Source organism: Xenopus laevis, chromosome 8S (assembly GCF_017654675.1).
Source record: "Xenopus laevis strain J_2021 chromosome 8S, Xenopus_laevis_v10.1, whole genome shotgun sequence".
NCBI classification, from domain to species: Eukaryota; Metazoa; Chordata; class Amphibia; order Anura; family Pipidae; genus Xenopus; species Xenopus laevis.
The window spans coordinates 27,265,121-27,285,339 of record NC_054386.1 but is presented as its reverse complement, the minus strand read 5'-3'; the positions used below and the strand labels follow the sequence as shown (position 1 = coordinate 27,285,339).

The 20,219-nt window shown below is 45.0% G+C and overlaps 3 protein-coding genes across 4 annotated transcripts; all 3 read right to left on the bottom strand.

Moving 5' to 3' along the window:
• Positions 1 to 1,174: 1,174 nt before the first annotated feature.
• On the bottom strand, positions 1,175 to 4,488 carry obp.S (olfactory binding protein S homeolog). Of its 2 annotated transcripts, NM_001161396.1 has the most exon segments (7): positions 1,175 to 1,295; positions 1,652 to 1,677; positions 1,931 to 2,029; positions 2,590 to 2,700; positions 3,061 to 3,128; positions 3,487 to 3,626; positions 3,858 to 3,989. In NM_001161396.1, coding segments are annotated over 6 exon segments (537 nt in total). In that variant the 5' UTR covers positions 3,957 to 3,989; the 3' UTR covers positions 1,175 to 1,295; positions 1,652 to 1,657.
• Positions 4,489 to 4,667: 179 nt separating this feature from the next.
• On the bottom strand, positions 4,668 to 8,151 carry ptgds.S (prostaglandin D2 synthase S homeolog). The gene is made up of 7 exons (NM_001092825.1): positions 8,019 to 8,151; positions 7,588 to 7,727; positions 6,399 to 6,475; positions 6,151 to 6,264; positions 5,780 to 5,881; positions 5,191 to 5,222; positions 4,668 to 4,767 (listed from the first exon to the last, which is right to left on the bottom strand). The coding sequence occupies exons 1-6, from the start codon at positions 8,115 to 8,117 to the stop codon at positions 5,200 to 5,202; spliced, it is 555 nt and encodes a 184-aa protein (NP_001086294.1). The 5' UTR covers positions 8,118 to 8,151; the 3' UTR covers positions 4,668 to 4,767; positions 5,191 to 5,199.
• Positions 8,152 to 14,468: 6,317 nt separating this feature from the next.
• c8g.S (complement component 8, gamma polypeptide S homeolog) lies at positions 14,469 to 19,470 on the bottom strand. Its single transcript, XM_018232516.2, has 7 exons — positions 18,775 to 19,470; positions 18,292 to 18,443; positions 18,097 to 18,167; positions 15,772 to 15,879; positions 15,443 to 15,544; positions 14,759 to 14,797; positions 14,469 to 14,614 (listed from the first exon to the last, which is right to left on the bottom strand). Exons 1-7 carry the CDS (start codon positions 18,913 to 18,915, stop codon positions 14,601 to 14,603), a joined length of 627 nt encoding a protein of 208 aa, XP_018088005.1. The 5' UTR covers positions 18,916 to 19,470; the 3' UTR covers positions 14,469 to 14,600.
• Between the last annotated feature and the right edge of the window lie 749 nt (positions 19,471 to 20,219).

Sequence of the window (20,219 nt, the reverse complement as noted above, 5' to 3'; positions counted from 1 at the left end):
TCACAGAAAAGTCACTGAACTATATTAGAAAAGTATTGTGTGTGTGTGGGGGGGGGGTAATATTATATTATGCCCCAGGTTCATAAACACTTTTTTATAAAAAGTAAAAACCTCCAAAAATAGATTTTTGAGGAGGAAAAACATTTCTGTTCTCTGACCCGATTACTGTCTGGCTTCACTTGGGTTGATCATTTAATGAGAATAAACACAGAGGTTAAAGGGTCCGGGAGGTCCAAATAACAGACACACGGTTCTTAGTGCAACTCTCCCCCACACATTCCACTCCACTAAATGTGCAATATTTCTACTGGAGCTGCCATATTGATTCCCTTAGAATTAGACAGTACAGTATGAGGGTATATCTGTGTGCCCAGAACATTCCTTCTCTGTATATTTGTATTGATACATATGGGAGGAGGAAGGTGCCATATTGATTCCCATAGACAGTACAGTATGAGGGTATAACTTATTGTGTGCCCAGAACATTCCTTCTCTGTATATTTGTATTTATACATATGGGAGGAGGGAGGTGCCATATTGATTCCCTTAGACCAGTGGTGTCCAAACTGTGGCCCGAGGGCCACATGCAGCCCAGGATGCATATGAATGCAGCCCAGTTTGAAACGCTCGGTTCCCGAGGAAACGTCATGTCGCAAAGGCTATAGGAGGAGGGGGGACTCTGCCCATTGCCCAGTTAATAATAATAAGTCTATTTAATATCCAGGTGTCCCATATTCCAGTGTATAGCTCCATCTGGTTATCCAACTGGCAATGTAGTTCTTTTCTGTGTATTTCCTTTACTTTTACAAATCAAACGTGTTTGTGTATTTCATGTGTGGCACCAGAGAATTTTTCTTTTTCCAATGTGGCCCAGAGAGCCAAAAGTTTGGAAGTTTGGACACCCCTGCCTTAGACAGTACAGTATGAGGGTATAGCTTATTGTGTGCCCAGAACATTCCTTCTCTGTATATTGTATGTGCCCCCTGCACTTTAGAATAATCCTTTGTACAAATTAAGTATAGGTCTCCTGTAATTGTTGTTTGAGACACTCTGTGAATACATGAAAGACACTAAAGCACTGGGGGATTTGCACAGGGCAGGAGGCAGTTCCCTGTATGTACTACTAACCCAGTGCTGTGTCTGTGCAGGTCGGTGAGAAACACAAGAGACGGTGCAATGTCAGGTCGGTTTATTTCATTGGGAGTTTGGGGGGGGGAGAAGTGAGAAAAGATAGATGGCGGCTCAGAAGCAGGAGAAGTTGTGCGCAGGGATGGGGCCCCGTGGCCCATTTGTTCCTGTAAAAAGAGCAACACTCAGCATCAGAAGTGCCACATGGCAGTGGGACCCGGGTCAATAAACCCAACCTTGGCCTGTAAGTCAATATTTATCCCCCAACTTAAAAACACACATAGGTACCTGAGCTGTGTAGACACACTTGAAAAGGAGCTGTTGCTGGAAACATGTAGTGTATCAATAAAAGCACCCTTAATTTGCAGTATTTATCTGCATTGACCTATTCTTACAACTACTTTGGCTGAATATCTAGAATCATACTGGGCTATGAGACAGTGGGGAAGGGGGTACATGTGAGTGCAGGGCCAAGATATGCGCTGATTCCTGAGCTTTCACACCCTAATGATCATTCACTTACCTGAGTTTAATTGGAGGGGCATTTTTCTGCAAATAGATAGAAAACAGAAATGAGACTGGCCCTCTTCCAGTTTAACTAATCCCTGGCCTCTCCCATTTTAACCAATCCCTGACCTGTCCCACCTTTAACCAATCCCCGGCCTCTCCCAACTTTAAACAATCCCTGGCCTCTCCCACCTTTAACCAATCACTGGCCTCTCCCACTTTAGCCAATCCCTGGCCTCTCCCACCTTTAACCAATCCCCAGCCTCTCCCAATTTAACGAATCACAGGCACTCACCTCCTTTTTCAAAAAACACGACATTCTCTTTTTTCAGGCCCAGGCTTAGGGCGTACTCGGTAAACTTTTCCATTTCCTTAGGTGGCTCTGCCCCTTTCTCTAGGGAAAAAGGAGTGGGGTTAGGGGCCCCAATAATATTAGCCTCTTTTATTGGTTTATTTTAAGCAGTGGGTGGGGTTAAAATGAATGGCAGCTGACAGGGGGAGGGACATTGAGTCTGTGACTCACTGAGTCGTTGGGACTAGAAGTGTCATGGCAGCTTACAGTAAAGCTCCCCATAGACGCAACGATTCTTCTTGCAGAACGACCGATTTTAGGGAAGTCCGACCAATCCTTCGAAATTATCGTGCGGTTAGTGGGATTCGAACGATCGTACATCTTACGATTTTTCGGCCGACATCTGTCAGGAAATTGATCGGCCAGGTCAAAAAATCTTTGTCGGCCCCAGTGCAATCTATCTATGTTTGCAGGGCCAAGCAGGCAACTCCCCTTTGTTTTCCTGGCAAATTGGTCTTTTTAGTTGATGGTCAATTCGTACGATCGTTCTGAGCAAATCGTGGTCTCACGATGAGGATCAGATCTTTTAAAAATCTCAACATTTATGGCCATCTTAAGAAGTAGAAGGATGGGAAGGCAGTAAGTGAAGCAGGGGTACTTACTATAAAGCTTCAGGTTGAAGTAGATGTTTCCATTGGGCATGGTGGTGATGGTATGTTCCAGGCAGAGGGTGGGGGTGATCCTAATGATGCTCATACGTGACTCCCCCTTCCCTGTATAAATAAAGCAGAAATCAGTGTCTGAAATAGACGCAACCTCATGCCCTGGATTAAATATGTAGAATTTGCCTCACCTTGGGAATGGATGGGGTATAAATGCTGATAGCCATAATTAAAATTGTTGGGGCAATTTGATTCAACTGGACCAATACCCCCACCCCACCTCCATCTGTTTGCCAATCATAATCCAGTCTCAGAGCTGATAGTTGCCCTGCTTGGTGGCAGACCATGCTGGTGAGACTGGTATTAGGTGGCATAACCCCCACCTTTCTCCAGTATAGACAGCCTTACCCTTTTTTCACCTGCCTCTGGTGGGGTAGTCTTGGTTCTGCCCATCTTCCCTGGGGCACTTACCCGTGTATGTGTAGCGCCCTTTCTCAGCCTCTTTGAGGATAACTTTCCTTGTCTTGCAGCCTTTGGATCTGTAATACAGAGCAGGGAAATTAGTCAGAACTCCCCCCGGCCACCCTGGGGTACACTAATTGCAGCAGGGAGTACTGAAGCAGCCAAGGCCCTGCATAGAGGGGGGTGGGTATTTAACTCCCTGTGCACCTAAGTGTAAAGGAACTATTCTAATGACTTATCAGCACATTCTTTTCCATATTTATATGAACAACTACTGAAAAGTTATTAGGCCCCACAGCAAGATCACTGGGCCCCTAAATGACATGTATGGGTCCCTGAAGTTTCTGGTGGCACCCTGACTGCAGATGTGTCACCCCACTGATTTCCCTGCCTCTTAACCCCTGGCTGGCCACAGAACCGATCTGTTTGCCTCACGTCCTGAAGGCGGTGCTGCTGATCAGGTTGGCTCCATCCATCCAGTACTTTGTAACCGGCTCCGTCTTCATTTGTTCCTTCTTTTTCATAAACATGGGGGAGTTGGACGCAGCCGCCACACCAGTCCATTCCCCCAGCAGCTGGTAAAGCAGAGAAGAATAATGAGAATAATTACAGAATATCATTCTTAGATGAGTGGTGGGTGGGACTCAGCCCACAAGCAGGGAGTAACACAGCCCTACTAACATGGGGAGAGGCCAGATGGTACTGGAGACATGTATGTGTATAAGGATGCTGGGATTTGTAGTTCATCGATAAGAGACATTCCCCAGCCAATGCAATCTCTACCCCCCATATAAACTCCCTCTTACCTTGTCAACAGTAAAGTCAGGATCGACCGGGATGTCGGCTGCGTGCATCTGGCTGATGAAGACGAGGGAGAGGAGCACAAGTCTCACAGTTGGCAGCATCGTCTGCTTCTAATTGGCTGGACTGTCGGTTGGTGCCACTGGAGACAGACCTGTGCCTTTATAACCCGACGATGCTGCCCCCACTGCTCCCTATTTAATCTGACATATTAAACCACTGTTCTACTTCCAACTCTGTTATCAGGGATAAAGGGGAGATAAACCTCAGATCTGCAGATTTAGATCTCAGGTGACGTGAGAGGTACAGCTTGTCCTTATTTATCCTCACACTTATCCTCAATTTCCCTTATCTCTCTTCCTCCTACACCCAGGATCCGGCACCCTACCCCTGTAACGCAATGCCACCCATTGTCTGCACCTGCACCCAGTCTCGCAGGGTTAATGTTAACTGGCAGTTTTGCAGCACCTCCACAGAATGAGATGAATCTGGGGATACAGTGGGGGTACACTGAAGGCCAGTTAGGGGGAGATTTGGGGTGAGTGCTTATTTGTGCCCTGGGTACCCCTGGAACTATAGCAGGGTGACTGTTACCCCAATGTTTCTAAATATCTGTAACCTTTTATGAGCTAAGGGGGCCTAGCCCGAAAGCTAATAAGGGGGAGATTTGGGGTGAGTGCTTATTTGTGCCCTGGGTACCCCTGGAACTATAGCAGGGTGACTGTTACCTCAATGTTTCTATATATCTGTAACATTGTTATGCGCTAAGGGGGCCTGTACACAAAATAACCCAGAAATGAAAGAAATAAACAGTCTGAGTGATTAATACAAACATTTATTGATTCATATCCACAAGCATTTTCTAAACCCATTGGGGTACATGGGGGGGCACATATGACACGACACGTGTGAAATCTGCAGGGAAGAAAAAAAAAAGAACAATAAGAAAAGATTTATTGTATAATTATTTCTGTCTGCTAATTAGTCCAGTATGTCTGAGAGGTCTATTGCTAAGCAGAGACTTTTGGTTGTTTGAATAACTCAGACCTTAGTCTAGTATTAGAATGCACTGTGGATGTAGATCTCGTTTAATAATGTCATACTTTCATGTTATTATTTAAAGGGGAACCTGCAACTTTAGGTATGCTGAAAAAACCATAGGGTATCCAAGTGAGTAAAAATGTATACAGTTTGTATATATATATATGTACAGCTGAAACACAGTGGGGAAATCACAATATGTAAATACAACTTGTCTGTAGAATAAGGAAGTTGTGCAAATCTTTTATTCCATATCCATTATATCCATATATTATATTGGCTCATCCATGTACTTACCCCCAGCCTCTAAGCTTCTGTCATGCACTGATCTGTGGGTAAATAGTAATACAGGGAATGTAAGCACAAGGCTGCAGGGAGAACCACTTTTTTATTATAACTATAAGGGATAATATACCTCCTACTGTACATGATAAGGATATCAGTAGTCACTGAGGGGTTCTGCGACCATATAAAGGCACAAGGCCGCAGGCTGAGTTATACAGGGAACTCTGAGTATCACTCGTGTATTGCAAGGGATAATGTACCCCCTACTGTAAATGATAAGGATATTAGAAGTCACTGAGGGGTTCTGTGACCATATAAAGGCACAAGGCTACAGGCTGAGTTATACAGGGAACACTGAGTATCACTCATGTATTATAAGGGATAATGTACATCCTACTGTAAATGATAAGGATATTAGAAGTCACTGAGGGTTTGTTCTGTGACCATATAAAGACACAAGGCTGCAGACTGAGTTATACAGGGAATTCTGAGTATGACTCATGTATTATAAAGGATAATGTACCCCAAACTGTAGATGATATTGTGCATAATCTTTGCAGCAGCACTTGCACAAAGGGGTTATCTGTACAGTGTCACTTACCCGTGTGGGGCAGAAGGAGAATATTATCATCAGTGAGTCCTTGAGTCTTAGCGAAGCTCTGGAACTTATCCAGCAGTTCTGGCCTCACATCCTTGTCTCTGCCTGAAGCCATAAGGAATACGTCAGTGAGTTTGCTGATTCTGAAACTTGGCTCAGCCCAATGTTGCTAAACTACAATTTTCAATATAATTTTATAATTTCTGGGCTACATGCTATCCCAACAGCACCATATATGCCATACAGCTAATATTTGATTTCTGAACACAGAATAGTGTAGCAGTTACTCTGTATGGCAATGCCGCCCTTACCCATAACTCTCTGCTTCAGTTTCTTTTTTGGGCCAAACAGCCAAAAAGGAAAGGAAAATTTACCAAAGAGAGAGACAATTTGGTTGGTTTCTGATCCCTTGGTCTTCACTGTGTACATTAGAATGTATTCATCATAGTTGGTCTCCACTACCCGCATGTCATGTTCACTGCCGTAGCCTGTGGGAGGAGAACAACACACTTATAGACACCTGCACTAACACTGAGTATGGGTCACCCCAAGACATCCTGCCCGGGAATGTTTAACTGGGTCAACTCATAAGATAAAATTCAGTTTCACTCATCAGACTTACGGGGGCTTTTAGCGCGGAAACGGCCCGGCTGCTCCGTCTTAAAATAAGTCATGGACTTTGTCTCACAGCGATCCATCCTGCCAAGTACATGGAGTAGGTTATTATGTGCCCAGAACATTCCTTCTGTGTATGTTTGTATTTATACATATGGGAGGAGGTGCCATATTGATTCCCTTAGACAGTACAGTATGAGGGTATAGTTTATTGTGTGCCCAGAGCATTCCTTCTCTGTATATTTGTATTTATACATATGGAAGGAGGGAGGTGCCATATTCTTTCCCTTAGACAGTACAGTATGAGGGTATAGCTTATTGTGTGCCCAGAACATTCCTTCTCTGTATATTTGTATTTATACATATGGGAGGAGGTGCCATATTGATTCCCTTAGACCAGTGATCCCCAACCACTAGCTCGTGAGCAACATGTTGCTCTCCAACCCCTTGGATGTTGCTCCCAATGGCCTCAAAGCAGGTGCTTATTTATTTTTGAATTCCAGGCTTGGAGACAAGTTTTGGCTGCTTAAAAACCAGGTGCACTGCCAAACAGAGCCTCAATGTAGGTTGACAATCCACAAAGGGGCTACTAAATGGCCAATCACAGCACTTGTTTGGCACCCCAAGAACATTTTTCATGCATGTGTTGCTCCTCAACTCATTTTACTTCTGAATGTTGCTCATGGATTCTAAAGGTTGGGGATCCCTGCCTTAGACAGTACAGTATGAGGGTATAGTTTATTGTGTGCCCAGAGCATTCCTTCTCTGTATATTTGTATTTATACATATGGGAGGAGGTGCCATATTGATTCCCTTAGACAGTACAGTATGAGGGTATAGCTTATTGTGTGCCCAGAACATTCCTTCTCTGTATATTTGTATTTATACATATGGGAGGAGGTGCCATATTGATTCCCTTAGACAGTACAGTATGAGGGTATAGCTTATTGTGTGTTGTGTGCCCAGATCATTCCTTCACTTTTATATTTGAAATTTATATATATGGGAGGAGGGAGGTTCCATATTGATTCCCTTAGACAGTACAGTATGAGGGTATAGCTTATTGTGCGCCCAGAACTTCCCTTCTCTTTATATTTGTATCTATACATATGGGAGGAGCCGAGGAGGTGCCATATTAATTCCCTGCCTGTGATTGGCCAGGTTGTTAGTGATGCAGCTCATGCTATTGGACTCACTTGGGATAAGTGGCTGTGACGTCCATGTTCCCATCGGTGGTGGGAGTGATGATGGTGGTGCACATCTTCATGTGGCTCTTCCTGTCCTTGAACCAGTTGGAGTTGGAGGCCAGGCCGATGCCATACCACTTGCCTAAGACCTAGAGGCAGAGAGAGGAATTCATTAGCGATGCAACTAGTGACTGTGAGCCCTCCAGCTCCTTCTGGACTACAGCTCCCATAATCCCGTGGTAGTCCAACGACTCATCTATTGCATGAAGGTGCACTTGGCTAGACAATATATAGCTCCCAAGCAGAGGCTCCTGTCCTGGGAATTGGAGAGGTGTGGCATAAAGCTGTATTTGCTGCTGTCTATCTAAGCATGCTGGGAGTTGTAGTTGTGCAGCAGCTAGGATTGCCAGGCACAGTATCCCAGGGGGTGTGTCTCTTACCTTTTCATTCTGGAAATCAGGCTGCAGCGGCACCTCTGCCCCGACCCACAAACTGCAGCAAGCAACCCCCAAGCTCAGAGCAAGCAAAATCCTCATCATGATTTGCTGGGACCTCGCACTCTGCTGCTGCTGCTACAATTGCTGTTTGGGAGCCAGAGCCCCTCATGTCTCCTTTATACACAATGGGAAGCATCATGTGACCCTGCAGGGGGGGTTTGAGCAAGTCCCAGCAACTCCCAGGCCCCCTCCTGGCTTGGCTGCTGGGACAGAGAATGTGATGGAATGTGCTGGGGGGGTAAGTCCATTTGAGAAACACATTTTGGGGAGGACGCAGATTGGGGGACAGGGATTATTATTATTAACATGTATTTATATAGCGCCAACATATTGCGTAGCACTGTAAAGTAAATGTGATTAAACAACTAAATCACATGAATTCTATACATAGAACATATGGAGTTACATACATCACAATCAATACCGGTACAAAAGGTGAGTAAGGCCCTATGCAAAAGAGCATACACTCTAAAGGGAAGGGAGTAATACACAAGGTGTGGGAGTGGGCAAGATCGAATTAAGTGGATGAGAAATGTGGTACTGTATGTGGTGTTGCGTTTGGTAGTTAAGCAGAGTGAGGGTAGGCTTCTCGAAAGAAGTGCGTTTTCAGAGATTTCTTGAAAGCAGAAAGGTTGGGAGAAAGTCGGACAAACTGTGGGAGAGAGTTCCAGAGGAGGGGTGCAGCCCTTGCAAAGTCTTGAATGCGAGCATGTGAGGAGGTAATGAGAGAAGGGTTGAGTAGCAGGTCAGTAGAGGAGCGTAGTAAGCGGTTGGGTGAGTATTTAGAGATGAGTTCAGAGATGTAGAGTGGGGCAGAGTTATGAAGTGCTTTGAATGTCAGGGTCATTAATTTGAATTTGATTCAGAAAGGTAGCAGAAGCCAGTGCAGGGATTGACAGAATGGCGTGACAGAGGAGGAGCGGTTGCTGAGGTATATGAGCCTCGCAGCAGTGTTCATTATTGACTGGAGAGGTGACAGTCTCTGGAGGGGAAGGCCAATTATAAAAGAGTTACAGTAGTCTAGACATGATATGACGAGAGAGTGGATAAGAATTTTGGCAGCATCTTGGGTGATAAATGATCATATTTTGGAAATGTTCCTTAGGTGGAAGTGACATGATTTAATAAGTGACTGGATATAAGGAGTGAATGACAGGGCAGAATCTAGGATAACCCCAAGGCACCGGGCCTGGGGAGAGGGGGTGATAGTGGAATTGTTTGCTCTGATGGATACTTCGGGGATGTTACTGGTGTTAGTTGGAGGAAAGAGAACCATTTCAGTTTTAGAGAGGTTTAATTTAAGGTAGCGTTGTGACATCCAGGTAGAGATAGCGGACAGGCAGGAGGAGTCGCGAGTTAGGAAATCAAGCAGTATTAGTAGTGAGAAATGATTGTTGGCTTTAGCTGTTAAAAGGTCATTAGTTAGTCGAGTCAGGGCAGTTTCCGTGGAGTGTTGTGGCTTAAAACCAGGTTGTAGGGAGTCCAGCAGGTTATTGTCAGAGAGGAATGAGGTTAGTCGGTTGTAGACTAGGCGCTCAAGTAGTTTAGAGATGAAAGGTAGCAGAGAGATAGGTCAGAGGTTGTCAAGATTGGAGGGATCAAGAGAGGGTTTTTTCAGAATGGGGGTGACAAGAGCATGTTTTAATTGAGAAGGAAACAGTCCAGTTGAGAGCGAAAGATTAAATAGGTGAGTTAAGGCTTTGATTAGACAAGGATTGGTATTGCAGAGAAGTTTTGAGGGAATTGGATCAAGCGGGCAGGTGGTAAGGTGAGAAGAGGCCAAAAGCTTTGAGACTTCCTCATCAGTGACAGGGGTGAAGGAGCACAAGAGAAACTGGGGAGTGTGGAGGGAGGATGGTGGAAGTCTAGGGGGGTTGAGTAGTGTAATGTCCCTTCTGATAGTGTCAATTTTGTTTTTGAAGTGCTCAGCAATATTTTGAGCAGAGACAGATGTGCATGGAGGGTGTGGAGAAGGGGAAAGGAAAGTGTTAAAGGTGGAGAAAAGTTGTGCTGTTTTTTTAGAAAGGGAGCTAATGAGTGAAGTAAAGTAGGTTTGTTTGGCTTGGAAGAGGCTGGTGTTATAGGAGCACAGGGCAGATTTGTAGCTCCAAAAGTCTGATTCTGATAGGGATTTGTGCCAGCGACGCTCAAGTGCACGTGAATGTCTTTGAAGCGCTTTTGTATGAACAGTATGCCAAGGTTGAAGTGGTTTGGGTCTAGCACGTTTAGTTTTTATAGGAGCAAGCTCATTGAGGGCAGTGGTTAGAGTACTCAAGTAGACAGAGGTAGCCACATTAGGACAAGGAATGGCTGAGATATTAGAGTGAAGAGAGTCAAAGGAAGAAGAGAGATGTGACATCTCTACAGCTTGCAAGTCACGGTAAGTACATGTTTGGGGAATAGCAGGGGGTGAGGAGGGAGTGAGTGAGAGTTGAAAAGTGAGCATATTGTGATCAGAGAGGGGAAATGGTGAGTAAAGTTGGCCATACATGGAGAGATCCGCTCGTTTGGAGATGTCGCCAAACGAGCAGATCTCTCTCTGATTTGCCCACCTTGAGGTGGGCAATATCGGGGCTGATCCGATCGTGGGCCCTAGGGCCCAACGATCGGATCGAAACGCATGGGAAACGGGGGTCGCCGACTTTCGGCCAGACCTCGATCGGGGAAGCCCGTCGGGGGGCACCATACACAGCACCATACTTGGTCTGTCGGCAGCTTTTATCGGCCCGTGTATGGCCACCTTTAGTAAAATTGGTGATTGAACAGAGTCTGGTAAATATGAGATTCAGAGTGTTACCACTGGAGTGAGAGGGGGAGTCTGAGCACAAAGATAAGCCTAGGGAGGAGGTTAGTAAAAGAAGTTTAGAGACAGAAGGGTTGTTAATGTTGTTAACATATAAGGGCAAGTGCAACTGAGAAACTCACTGACTGCATCAGGGGGCTTCAAACTGCATTCTGGGGGCACAGCCCTGGGATATTAAATCATGGGGGGAGTGAAATCAATTGCCTCCATGCAGGGGGTACACAGGTATCTACTTTGCTTGGCCCTCACTCTGCCTAATATTAAATGTGTAGGGGCCTCATGGAGTGGTTTTAAGCTGGTGGGCCCACTGTATCCACTTGGGAAATATACAGCAGTGCCCCCCATATTACTTATAGAGGGGACCCAGGGCCTGTATGGGTGCCACATTACTACACAACTACAGCTCCCAGCATGCACTGCGAGACCTGAGCAGCTAACGCAAGGCTGTGTTCCAGAACCAAGTCACGTTGGCATGTGGGCTTTATATGTGTCCATTTCTGAAACGGGATGAGCAGGCCAAGGGGGATTAAAGGGAAGTAACCTGCCCCTCGGCCCCCTCCCAGCTCAGTGGAGTAGGTTTTGGGAACTTGTGGGTGGGAGGGTTTACTGTCCCTTTAATTTCAGACAATCCATGACTTACTTGAGATTGCCCAACACTCCCTGGCAGGTCTGGACTGAGAATCAAAATAGGCCCTGGCATTTCAGGTACACAGATGCCCAATGAGCCCACACAGAGGCCCAAACAGCCCACTAAATACTGACTTTCTATGGCACCTTACAGCAGCCCCCCTGGCATTTGCCAGAACCCACAGATTACCAGTCCGGGCCTACTCCCTGCTGTTAGGGTTGCCACCTGGCTGGTATTTTACCGGCCTGGCCAGTGAAAATGATGGTTTATGCCAATGTTATTAATAGGGAAAAAAGATAAATATATAGGAAGGCCTGTATTTTTTTCTAGAAAAGGTGGCAACCCACCTGGTTGGGCAAGCTCCCTGCTAGCTCTGCACTCGGTGGGAGTTTCTACACTCGTTTCTGTTCAGGTTCTGGCTTCAGGACTCACTTCTGCTTGGCTTTGCTCTATGAACTATGTACCCAGTTGAATGCCAGTGCTTGGTACCTAGGGTGGTATTGGGCAGAACTGCGCCTGCATGGCAGTTTTTGGGTTGAATCTCCTCCAACCCCCCATGTCCCAGAATGTGCCTCCGGGCTGGGCTTTTCTGCCTCCCTGATCCCTAGCTGTTTATTAGTTTGGAATTAGAGGGTTTTGATGGTGCCAGCACATTCCTGCCCCCCTGCTGGGCCTTTTTATTTGGGAAACAAACCCACGGGAGCAGCACCCGACTGAGGAGGAAATTGCTGGAAGGTTCTGTTCAGACAACAGGCACCGCAGGGGATCCAGTGAGGTCCTCAGCCTGGGGGGGTCACCTTCTTTGTGGTACCAACCCCCAGCACCAAAACACCGGCCTCCCTTATCCCCTGGGTCAGTAAAAATAACTTTCCACGTTTATCCGATTTTAGGTTCTATCCCTCGGCTCCGGCCCAGTGGGACGCCATGATCCGAACTAATCCCAGCGGATCCTGCTGTGACTCTGCCTCTGGCTTCTTATATCAACTGCAGTTGTACTCTTGGCACCTGCATGTACTGCATTCCTACCTGTAATCTCCTTATAGCTTCCCCCGGGGGTGAGAAAGCCTTGACTGGAGGTGTCTGGTGCTATCCAGTATTATACACATATTATCTGAATGTACCGTCAGAATTTACACTCTATATACAGTTATATATGGGGTAATGTAACCCCTACTGGTCATTAAATTGAGAATAATGTACCTCCATACTGTAAATGATAAGGATATTAGGAGTCACTAAGGGGTTCTGGGACCATATAAAGGCACAAGGCTGCAGGCTGAGTTATACAGGGAACTCTGAGTATCACTCATGTAATATAAGGGATAATGTACCCCCTACTGTAAATGATAAGAATATTAGAAGTCACTAAGGGGTTCTATGACCATATAAAGGCACAAGGCTGCAGGCTGAGTTATACAGGGAACTCTTAGTTTCACTTGTGTATTATGTTATAATGTACCCCGTACTGCAAATGATAAGAATATTAGATTAGGATTGGCTGACTGTATAATGTCCATGTTGCAGGTTTATGGTGAATGTACAGATTTGCCCCGGATGACAGGCCAAGAGGGGAGATATTACTGGGAAGTGACAGCTCAGCAGTTCTTGGGACAGTTGGATCAGGTTACTGTAGGTCTGTGGGAAGCACATGGGAAGATTCAGGAAAGGAGACCCCACTCGCTTATAACAAGAGCCGGAACTGGGTGAGAGACTTGTGATTTTGAGGTTGGGGGTGACACTGAATTAAGTCCTGTTGGGATGCATCCCGGCTGTAGAGCTGGCATGAGAGTTATGGGCGGCAGGTGGCGGGAATGGAGGCAGTTGATATTGTGGATACAGTTTGCCAGTAGCATGTTAGACGGGGGGGTGTAACATGGATCTTGTAACCTGGCACTTACCTCACAGACTGTACATGCTGTAATATATATATATATATATATATATATATATATATATATATATATATATATATATATATATATATATATATATATATATATTCCTATGATACTGTACATACTGTATTATATATATTCTTATTATACTGTACATACTGTATTATATATATATATTTCTATGATACTTGACATGCTGTATATATATTTCTATGATAATGTACATACTGTATTATATATATTCCTATGAAATAAGTGTGGCATTCCCTAGATGTGAAGTATTAAGGATGGTCATTTACATTGTGCAGCTTCCCAAAGAGCTCATGGTAGGAGAGCACTAAGTGCCCCCCCAGTGGCTGAAGTGCCCCCAATGGGTGCAGGTTGTACAGGCCGGGCCTTTATGGGGCCCCAGTAGGGAAAGTGCTGCACAATCTGCCATTCAGTGTTGCATAAGGAACATTCCATCTGAGATTATATCAAGGGGAGCAGCAGCCCCCAGAAAGAGAGGGGGGCCGTGCGTAAACTCATTGACCCCCAATGTTATTGCCAAAATGCAAACGTGCCTCCCATGCAGAGAGTGTAGACTTTTTATTGCTGTGGGGGTAGATTGTCACTGTGGAAGGATCCTGGGTCTGTGCTGAGACACCAAAGTTACTGTCTGATTCCCAGTGCTACACTACATGTCCCACCCAAAAATGTCACATGAAAGCCCCTTGTGCCCATACCCTCTGTGGCGCACAGGAAGAATCAGGGGCAAAACAAAGGCCCCCACACACAAATCTCTACATTCTGACTTGCTGGTGGCATTTGGATTTGTGCTGCAGGGCTGAGCAGAAAAGTGTAGGCTGCAGTGAGCATCAACTAATCCCAATAAAAACCTGTTTGGGCAGGTGACTGCATTTAAAGAACGTGGCAACAACTTTATATTGTTCTAGTGCATAGAAAGTAGCAGAACAGCACCCTTAGTGCTCAGAAATGGGGGGATATTTTCTATTGAAGCCTATGCCTTGGCAAGCGGCATGGCACCTCCCTATAAACACACACACATTTACAGAGAGACTACGTGCTCCTATACAGAGTATACTTTATTAATGGATACAGGACATACATTGCAGGATGACTGTCGGTGCAGGTGAGTGTGCCGGGCAGTGCCCTAGGCAGGTGGGTGCATGACGTCCCCCTCCAGACTGAGCAGTGGGTCATTCGGGCACCTCTGCAATGTGAAAAGGACAGTAGGAAACAATCAGATATATTATTAGATTGGGGGGGGGGTTGCTATAGAGTAAAGAGACCCCAAGACTGCTGGGGGAGGGATGATATCAAAGGTGCCGGGAAACAGAGACAGTGTGAATCTTACCATCAAGGATATGGAACTCATCCGCCGACTCACAGAAACCTGAATGGAGACAAGAAGTGAATTAGGATTAGAATCAGATCAGGATTAGAAGTGGATCAGCATTAAAAGTGGATCAGGATTAGAACCAGCAGAATATAGAGCCCATTGTCCAACATGGAATGGGAATCAATGGGAATGATATAACTGGGGTGCAACACACATACCTCCCAACTGTCCAGTTTTGAGCGGGACAGTCCTGTTTGTGACAGCTCAAACTGCAGTCCCGGATTTGTACTGACATTTCCCGAGTTTCTATTTATTCTGCTGCACTGAACAGCCAGAAAAAGTTACAAAGTTTCTAATTTAAATGGCTCTTGGTAGAGAGCCCAGAATACATACTTAAGATACTTTAGTAACCGTTTAAGATAAGATAAGAACGAAGACTCAAAGCTTAAAGGGCAATTCACCTTCATTAGCAAAACTGTAATAACTGATAAAAACCATAGAAATGTGTTTAAACTTTTATAACCTTCCAAATTTTGTAAAATGGACATGGTAATTAGGGGGGTGGCCTCAAAAATGGGCGTGGTCAAAAAATTGACTTTTTGTCCCTCTTTCTGTTTCCAAAATATTAGGAGGTATGCACCTCACTAGTACACTGCCACAGAGCTGTAGACAGGTTCATATGGGTGGGCGGTTACTCACCATACGAGGGGAAGGCGTACAGGGATCCCAGACCCATCCCCTGCTTAGCGACCAGCTCATCGAATCGGCTGAAGATGTCATTGCTCAGATCCGTCCTGCGCCCTGGGACATATGATAAGGCAAGAGACCCTGTTAGAGGGGGTGGGAATCAGCCCACAAGCAGCAAACAGCACAGGCATCATTGTGTATTGTACTTAGCCACTAATACCTGAGTTTGTTGCACCAGTAACTTCTCTCCTGGTCTAACCAACTGCTGCCATTTTGGGGCTCCCAGCATGAGTCATGTGTTGCCCCCCCCTCCCAGTGTAATTTGCCCTCCCCCCACTTACCATATAGTTTCATGCTCAGTTTCCTCTGTCTCTGGTAGTACAGGATGGCGTAACTGTTATAATCCGTCTCTCCCACCACCATGTCTACGGGCCCACCGTACCCCCGCGCTGTTAAAGACAAGATGCACTGGTTAACTGCACGGTGGTGCCAACCTACTGCAGCACAGGTATCATAATTGGGGTACTTACCTGCCTACACACAGCCCCCCCTAGTGTTTGCATTATACTCGCTGGATATAGCCACTAGGCGGAGCCCCTTTAACAGCTTTCTTATTTTTCTGTTGTCAATAATTGTATTGAGTTTTCCATAAACATAATAGAATATGTTATGCAGATTGAGTACATCAAGATAACAACGGAAAAGAATTTACAATGCTGTATAACATGCCAAGGATACAAACAAGTATCAATTAATATATACTCAAAATCACACATTCCAAAGGAAAATAGGTAACATGTATAGACACAATAATAGCCCAAACTTCATTCAGTGGATTTACATATTTATGTAAAAAGAATTATCAACAAAAATGGCAGTATCAAGTATCCAAAATACATTTAGATATGTAGTAGTTCTAAGACTTTTTTGAAGTTTTGTGACCAGGATCAATTAGTTTGAAAAAGACCACTCATCCATAAATTTGCGGTTTAAATGTGATTCAGCTGTTTTTGCCCATATTGCTTCTTGCCACCATAATTGATTTATCTGTGATAAAATATCTTTCATGGAGGGGGAGATTCTAAAAGCCAATATAAGGGTTAGGGCACACCTGGAGATTCGGGAGATTTAGTCGCCCGGCTACTAATCGCCTCTCCTTTGGGACGACTAATCTCCCTGAACTGCTTCCCCGTGTCTTCCGTCGGCTTTAATGAAAAAATGCCTGCGCCAATGTACTTGCAATCCTTCGACTTCTGAAGTTGCCCGAAGTTTCCTCATGAGTAAACTTCAGACGACTTCGGAAATCAAAGCCCATGAGAGCATTGTCGCAGGCGTTTTGTCATTAAAGGACACAGGGAAGCAGTTTGTGGTGATTGGTCGCCCCAAAGAAGAGGCGATTAGTAGCCGGGCGACTAAATCTCCCCGAATCTCCAGGTGTGCCCTAACCCTAAGAGAAAAGTTTTTTTCATGACAGCAACAAAACGAAGGATTAAGTTGACTTCAGTGCCAACATTTTAACAGAGAAATTAAAGCAAAATTTCAACTTTGAACTAATGAAGTATTTTAGTCTTTGCAAGGCCAACTTAATTCAGGGACAACTCCAAAAGTAATGGAACAGTTCTACATTCTGATGCTTACATTTTGGGCAAAATGAGACATGACCCAATCCCTTACCTTTGCAAAAAAGCTTCCCGTATCCCAGGTGGATCAGTTTGAAATGCTGGACTCTCCAGTCCTCTGAGGTAAAATTAGGGTTGCCACCAGTCCGGTTTTGACCCGGACAGCCCAGTATTTTGAAGGGCTGCGAGGTTCAAAACTTCCTGCCTGGTTTTCCAAATAAGGAAAACCAGGCAGGATTCCCCATAATTGATGGCGTCATAGCACCGCCCTTAACGTCACAGCCCCCCTGCCTGGTCTCCACCAGTTAGAAAGTTACCAACCCTAGGTAAAATGCATGTTTAATTTTATAATAGAAGAAGACAGTTGGAAAGGGGTTGTGATATGGGGCACTTGCCCGGGGTAGCAGCTGGGGGGTGGAGGGAGGGGGATCTATGTAGGTTAGGGGGGTAGATTTTTTTTTAACTTTAGGGTTTAGTTCTCCTTTAATGGATAGATTATTTTGGGAAATATCAACATCTTGAATAGAGCTATCTTTCCTTTTAAATTAAAAGGGGTATTATTCCATTTATGGCAAAGAGATAATATTTTATTTATGGCTAGTGTAATGTTTAGTACATAAAGGTTTCTTAAGTCTTTGGGAAAAATAAGCGTCAAATATTTAAGCAGTGATTTTGTATAGTCAAGTTTCAGGTTCTTCAGTAGGGTACTAGATAAAGTAGCATTGATGTTCATAAATCTCGGTTTTAAGAATGTTAATTTTGTAACCTGAAAAAGTGCCAAATTTATGTATTAGGTTAAAGATATCAGGAAGTGAATTGTTAGCATTCTGAACAACAAATAATAAATCATCTGCAAATGCTAAGGTTTTAAGATGAAATCTATTGATTTTAACTAAACAGCTTTCTCTCACCAGAATCACCCCTAGAGATTAGTTTAAAGGGACCTGGCCATGGGGAAGAGAGCAGCCCAAAAGCAGGAAGTTCAGAGAATCAGAGCTCAGTATAAAGCTAAGAAGTTGCCCCATGTTTATACTGAGTATCACTTACCCCGCAAAAGGAATTTCCCCTTCTGCTTGTTCTCTGTGTACTCATGTTTAATCTCCCAGCAGATCCCGTCCCTAAGAAAAGAGGGAACATGATGATCCTCCATTCTCATACAGAGCAGATCAAAACCCCATTGGGGTGGTGCATTGACTTGTTGATATGCTTCTCCCCTGCCCTGACGCTCTCATAGTGACTTACATCTTTCGGAAAGTGCTAACAGTCAGCGTGTCCCCCGCTTTGGGCTTCTTGGAGGCTGTGACTTGGGTGATGGTGGCCTCCGCACGGTGATTGTGTAGCTTCAGGTAGTTGCATTCAGAGGCCACTGACAGCAGATACCACTTCCCTGCAAACTGAGCCAATGAGGGGTAAAAGTGTGCCCACAGCATGCCTCCCTGTATATTTGTATTTAAACTTATGGGTGGGAGGTGACTATACAGAAGGCTTTCCCGTTATGCCCGTGTACAATTCTCATGACATTATTAGACACCCCTGTAAACGACCCCCTGACCCTCATAATGTGTTGGGAGTTGCATTTACCCAATTTGCCATGAAGTTGCCCGTAGCCTCGATCTTATCTATGGAACCGGGCGGAGAAGATTTGTTCTTTAATTCTAATGACATTTTCAGACACCCCTGTAAACGACCCCCTGGCCCTCATAATGTGCTGGGAGTTGCACTTACCCGATTTGCCATAAAGTTGCCTGTAGCCTCGATCTTGTCTATGGGATTGGGTGGAGAAGGTTTTTTCTGCCTTTGCCCCAGGGCAGTGGGGGTAGAGAGGAGCAGCAGGAGAGAGACCAGTGTGGCCCCCAGATGCTTCATGTTGACGAGGTTCCGCAGGCAGTGAGTTCTGGCAGTGAGTGAGAGTTGGTGCCCTGACCCTGCAATGGCTGCTGGGAGGTTGGGAAATCTTTAACTGGAAGTGTTTGTTCACTCCGGGGCCCCCAGATCGGCAGGGACCCTCCCATACCTGTATCTAAATATAAGCAAACAGACTACAATTCCCAGCATCCCCTGATACAATCTCATTACTGAATACAATGGTCATTCTTTGCAAACAATAGTAACCCTGAGTGCAAAAGTGATCACCCCCCATGCCCTTCATTTGCAAACAATTGTAACCCTGAGACTAGGGTTGCCACCTGGCCGGTAAAAATTATGGTTGATGCCAATGTTATTAATAGGGAAAAAAAGATAAATATATAGGAAGGCCGATATTTTTTTCCAGAAAAGGTGGCAACCCTACCTGAGACAGCCAGACAAAAGTAGAGCTGATCCACACAGATGGAGCCCCAGGAATAGGAGGAAGGGGACATGAAATGATCCCAAATTTACCCAAACCTGCTCATTAAAAAAGGGCAATAAAACTGGATTTTCCTGACGCCACCACTTTAAAATATGTCCCAATCTCTTGTAACCTTTGTAACTCTCCTTTCACAATTGACATGGAAATTAGTTGTTGCGCAATTGATTAAAGGTTGGTTCCAGGGAATATTTTCTGGGGCCTGGTGCCAAGTTACATCCCGGTCTGCCCCTTCCCTTGTTTCCCAGCAAAATGCCAGCACTAAAAGTTAATTTAAAGGGGAACTATCCCTTTTAGTGTGTTAATAACTGGTAAAGAGCCAATAGCATAACAATATTCTTCTGCACTGGCTCCTCCCACCCTATGGATCTGTTAGTGTAGGGGACAGAGATTAGCCCACAAACAGGAAACAAAGTACCACCCCTTCTTTTGCATGTGGGGTAGGAAACACAGGCACGCCTCATGGACAGCGTCTCCCACTATATAATTAGAATGTAAACTCCTATTGGCAGGGTCTCCCACTAGTTTTTTTGGGGCAGGGCCTCTCACTATATTACTAGATTGTAAACTCCATGGGCAGGGCCTCCCACTATACCACTAGATTGAAAGCTCCGTGGGGCAGTGTCTTCTGTTATACAAGTAGATTGTAAGCTCCATGGGGCAGGGCCTTCCACTATACCACTAGATTGTAAGCTCCATGGGGCAGTTTCTGTTATACAAGTAGATTGTAAGCTCCTATGGGCAGGTCCTCCCTCTATACCACTAGAACTAGATTGTAAGCTCCATGGGGCAGGGCCTTACACTATACCACTAGATTGCAAGC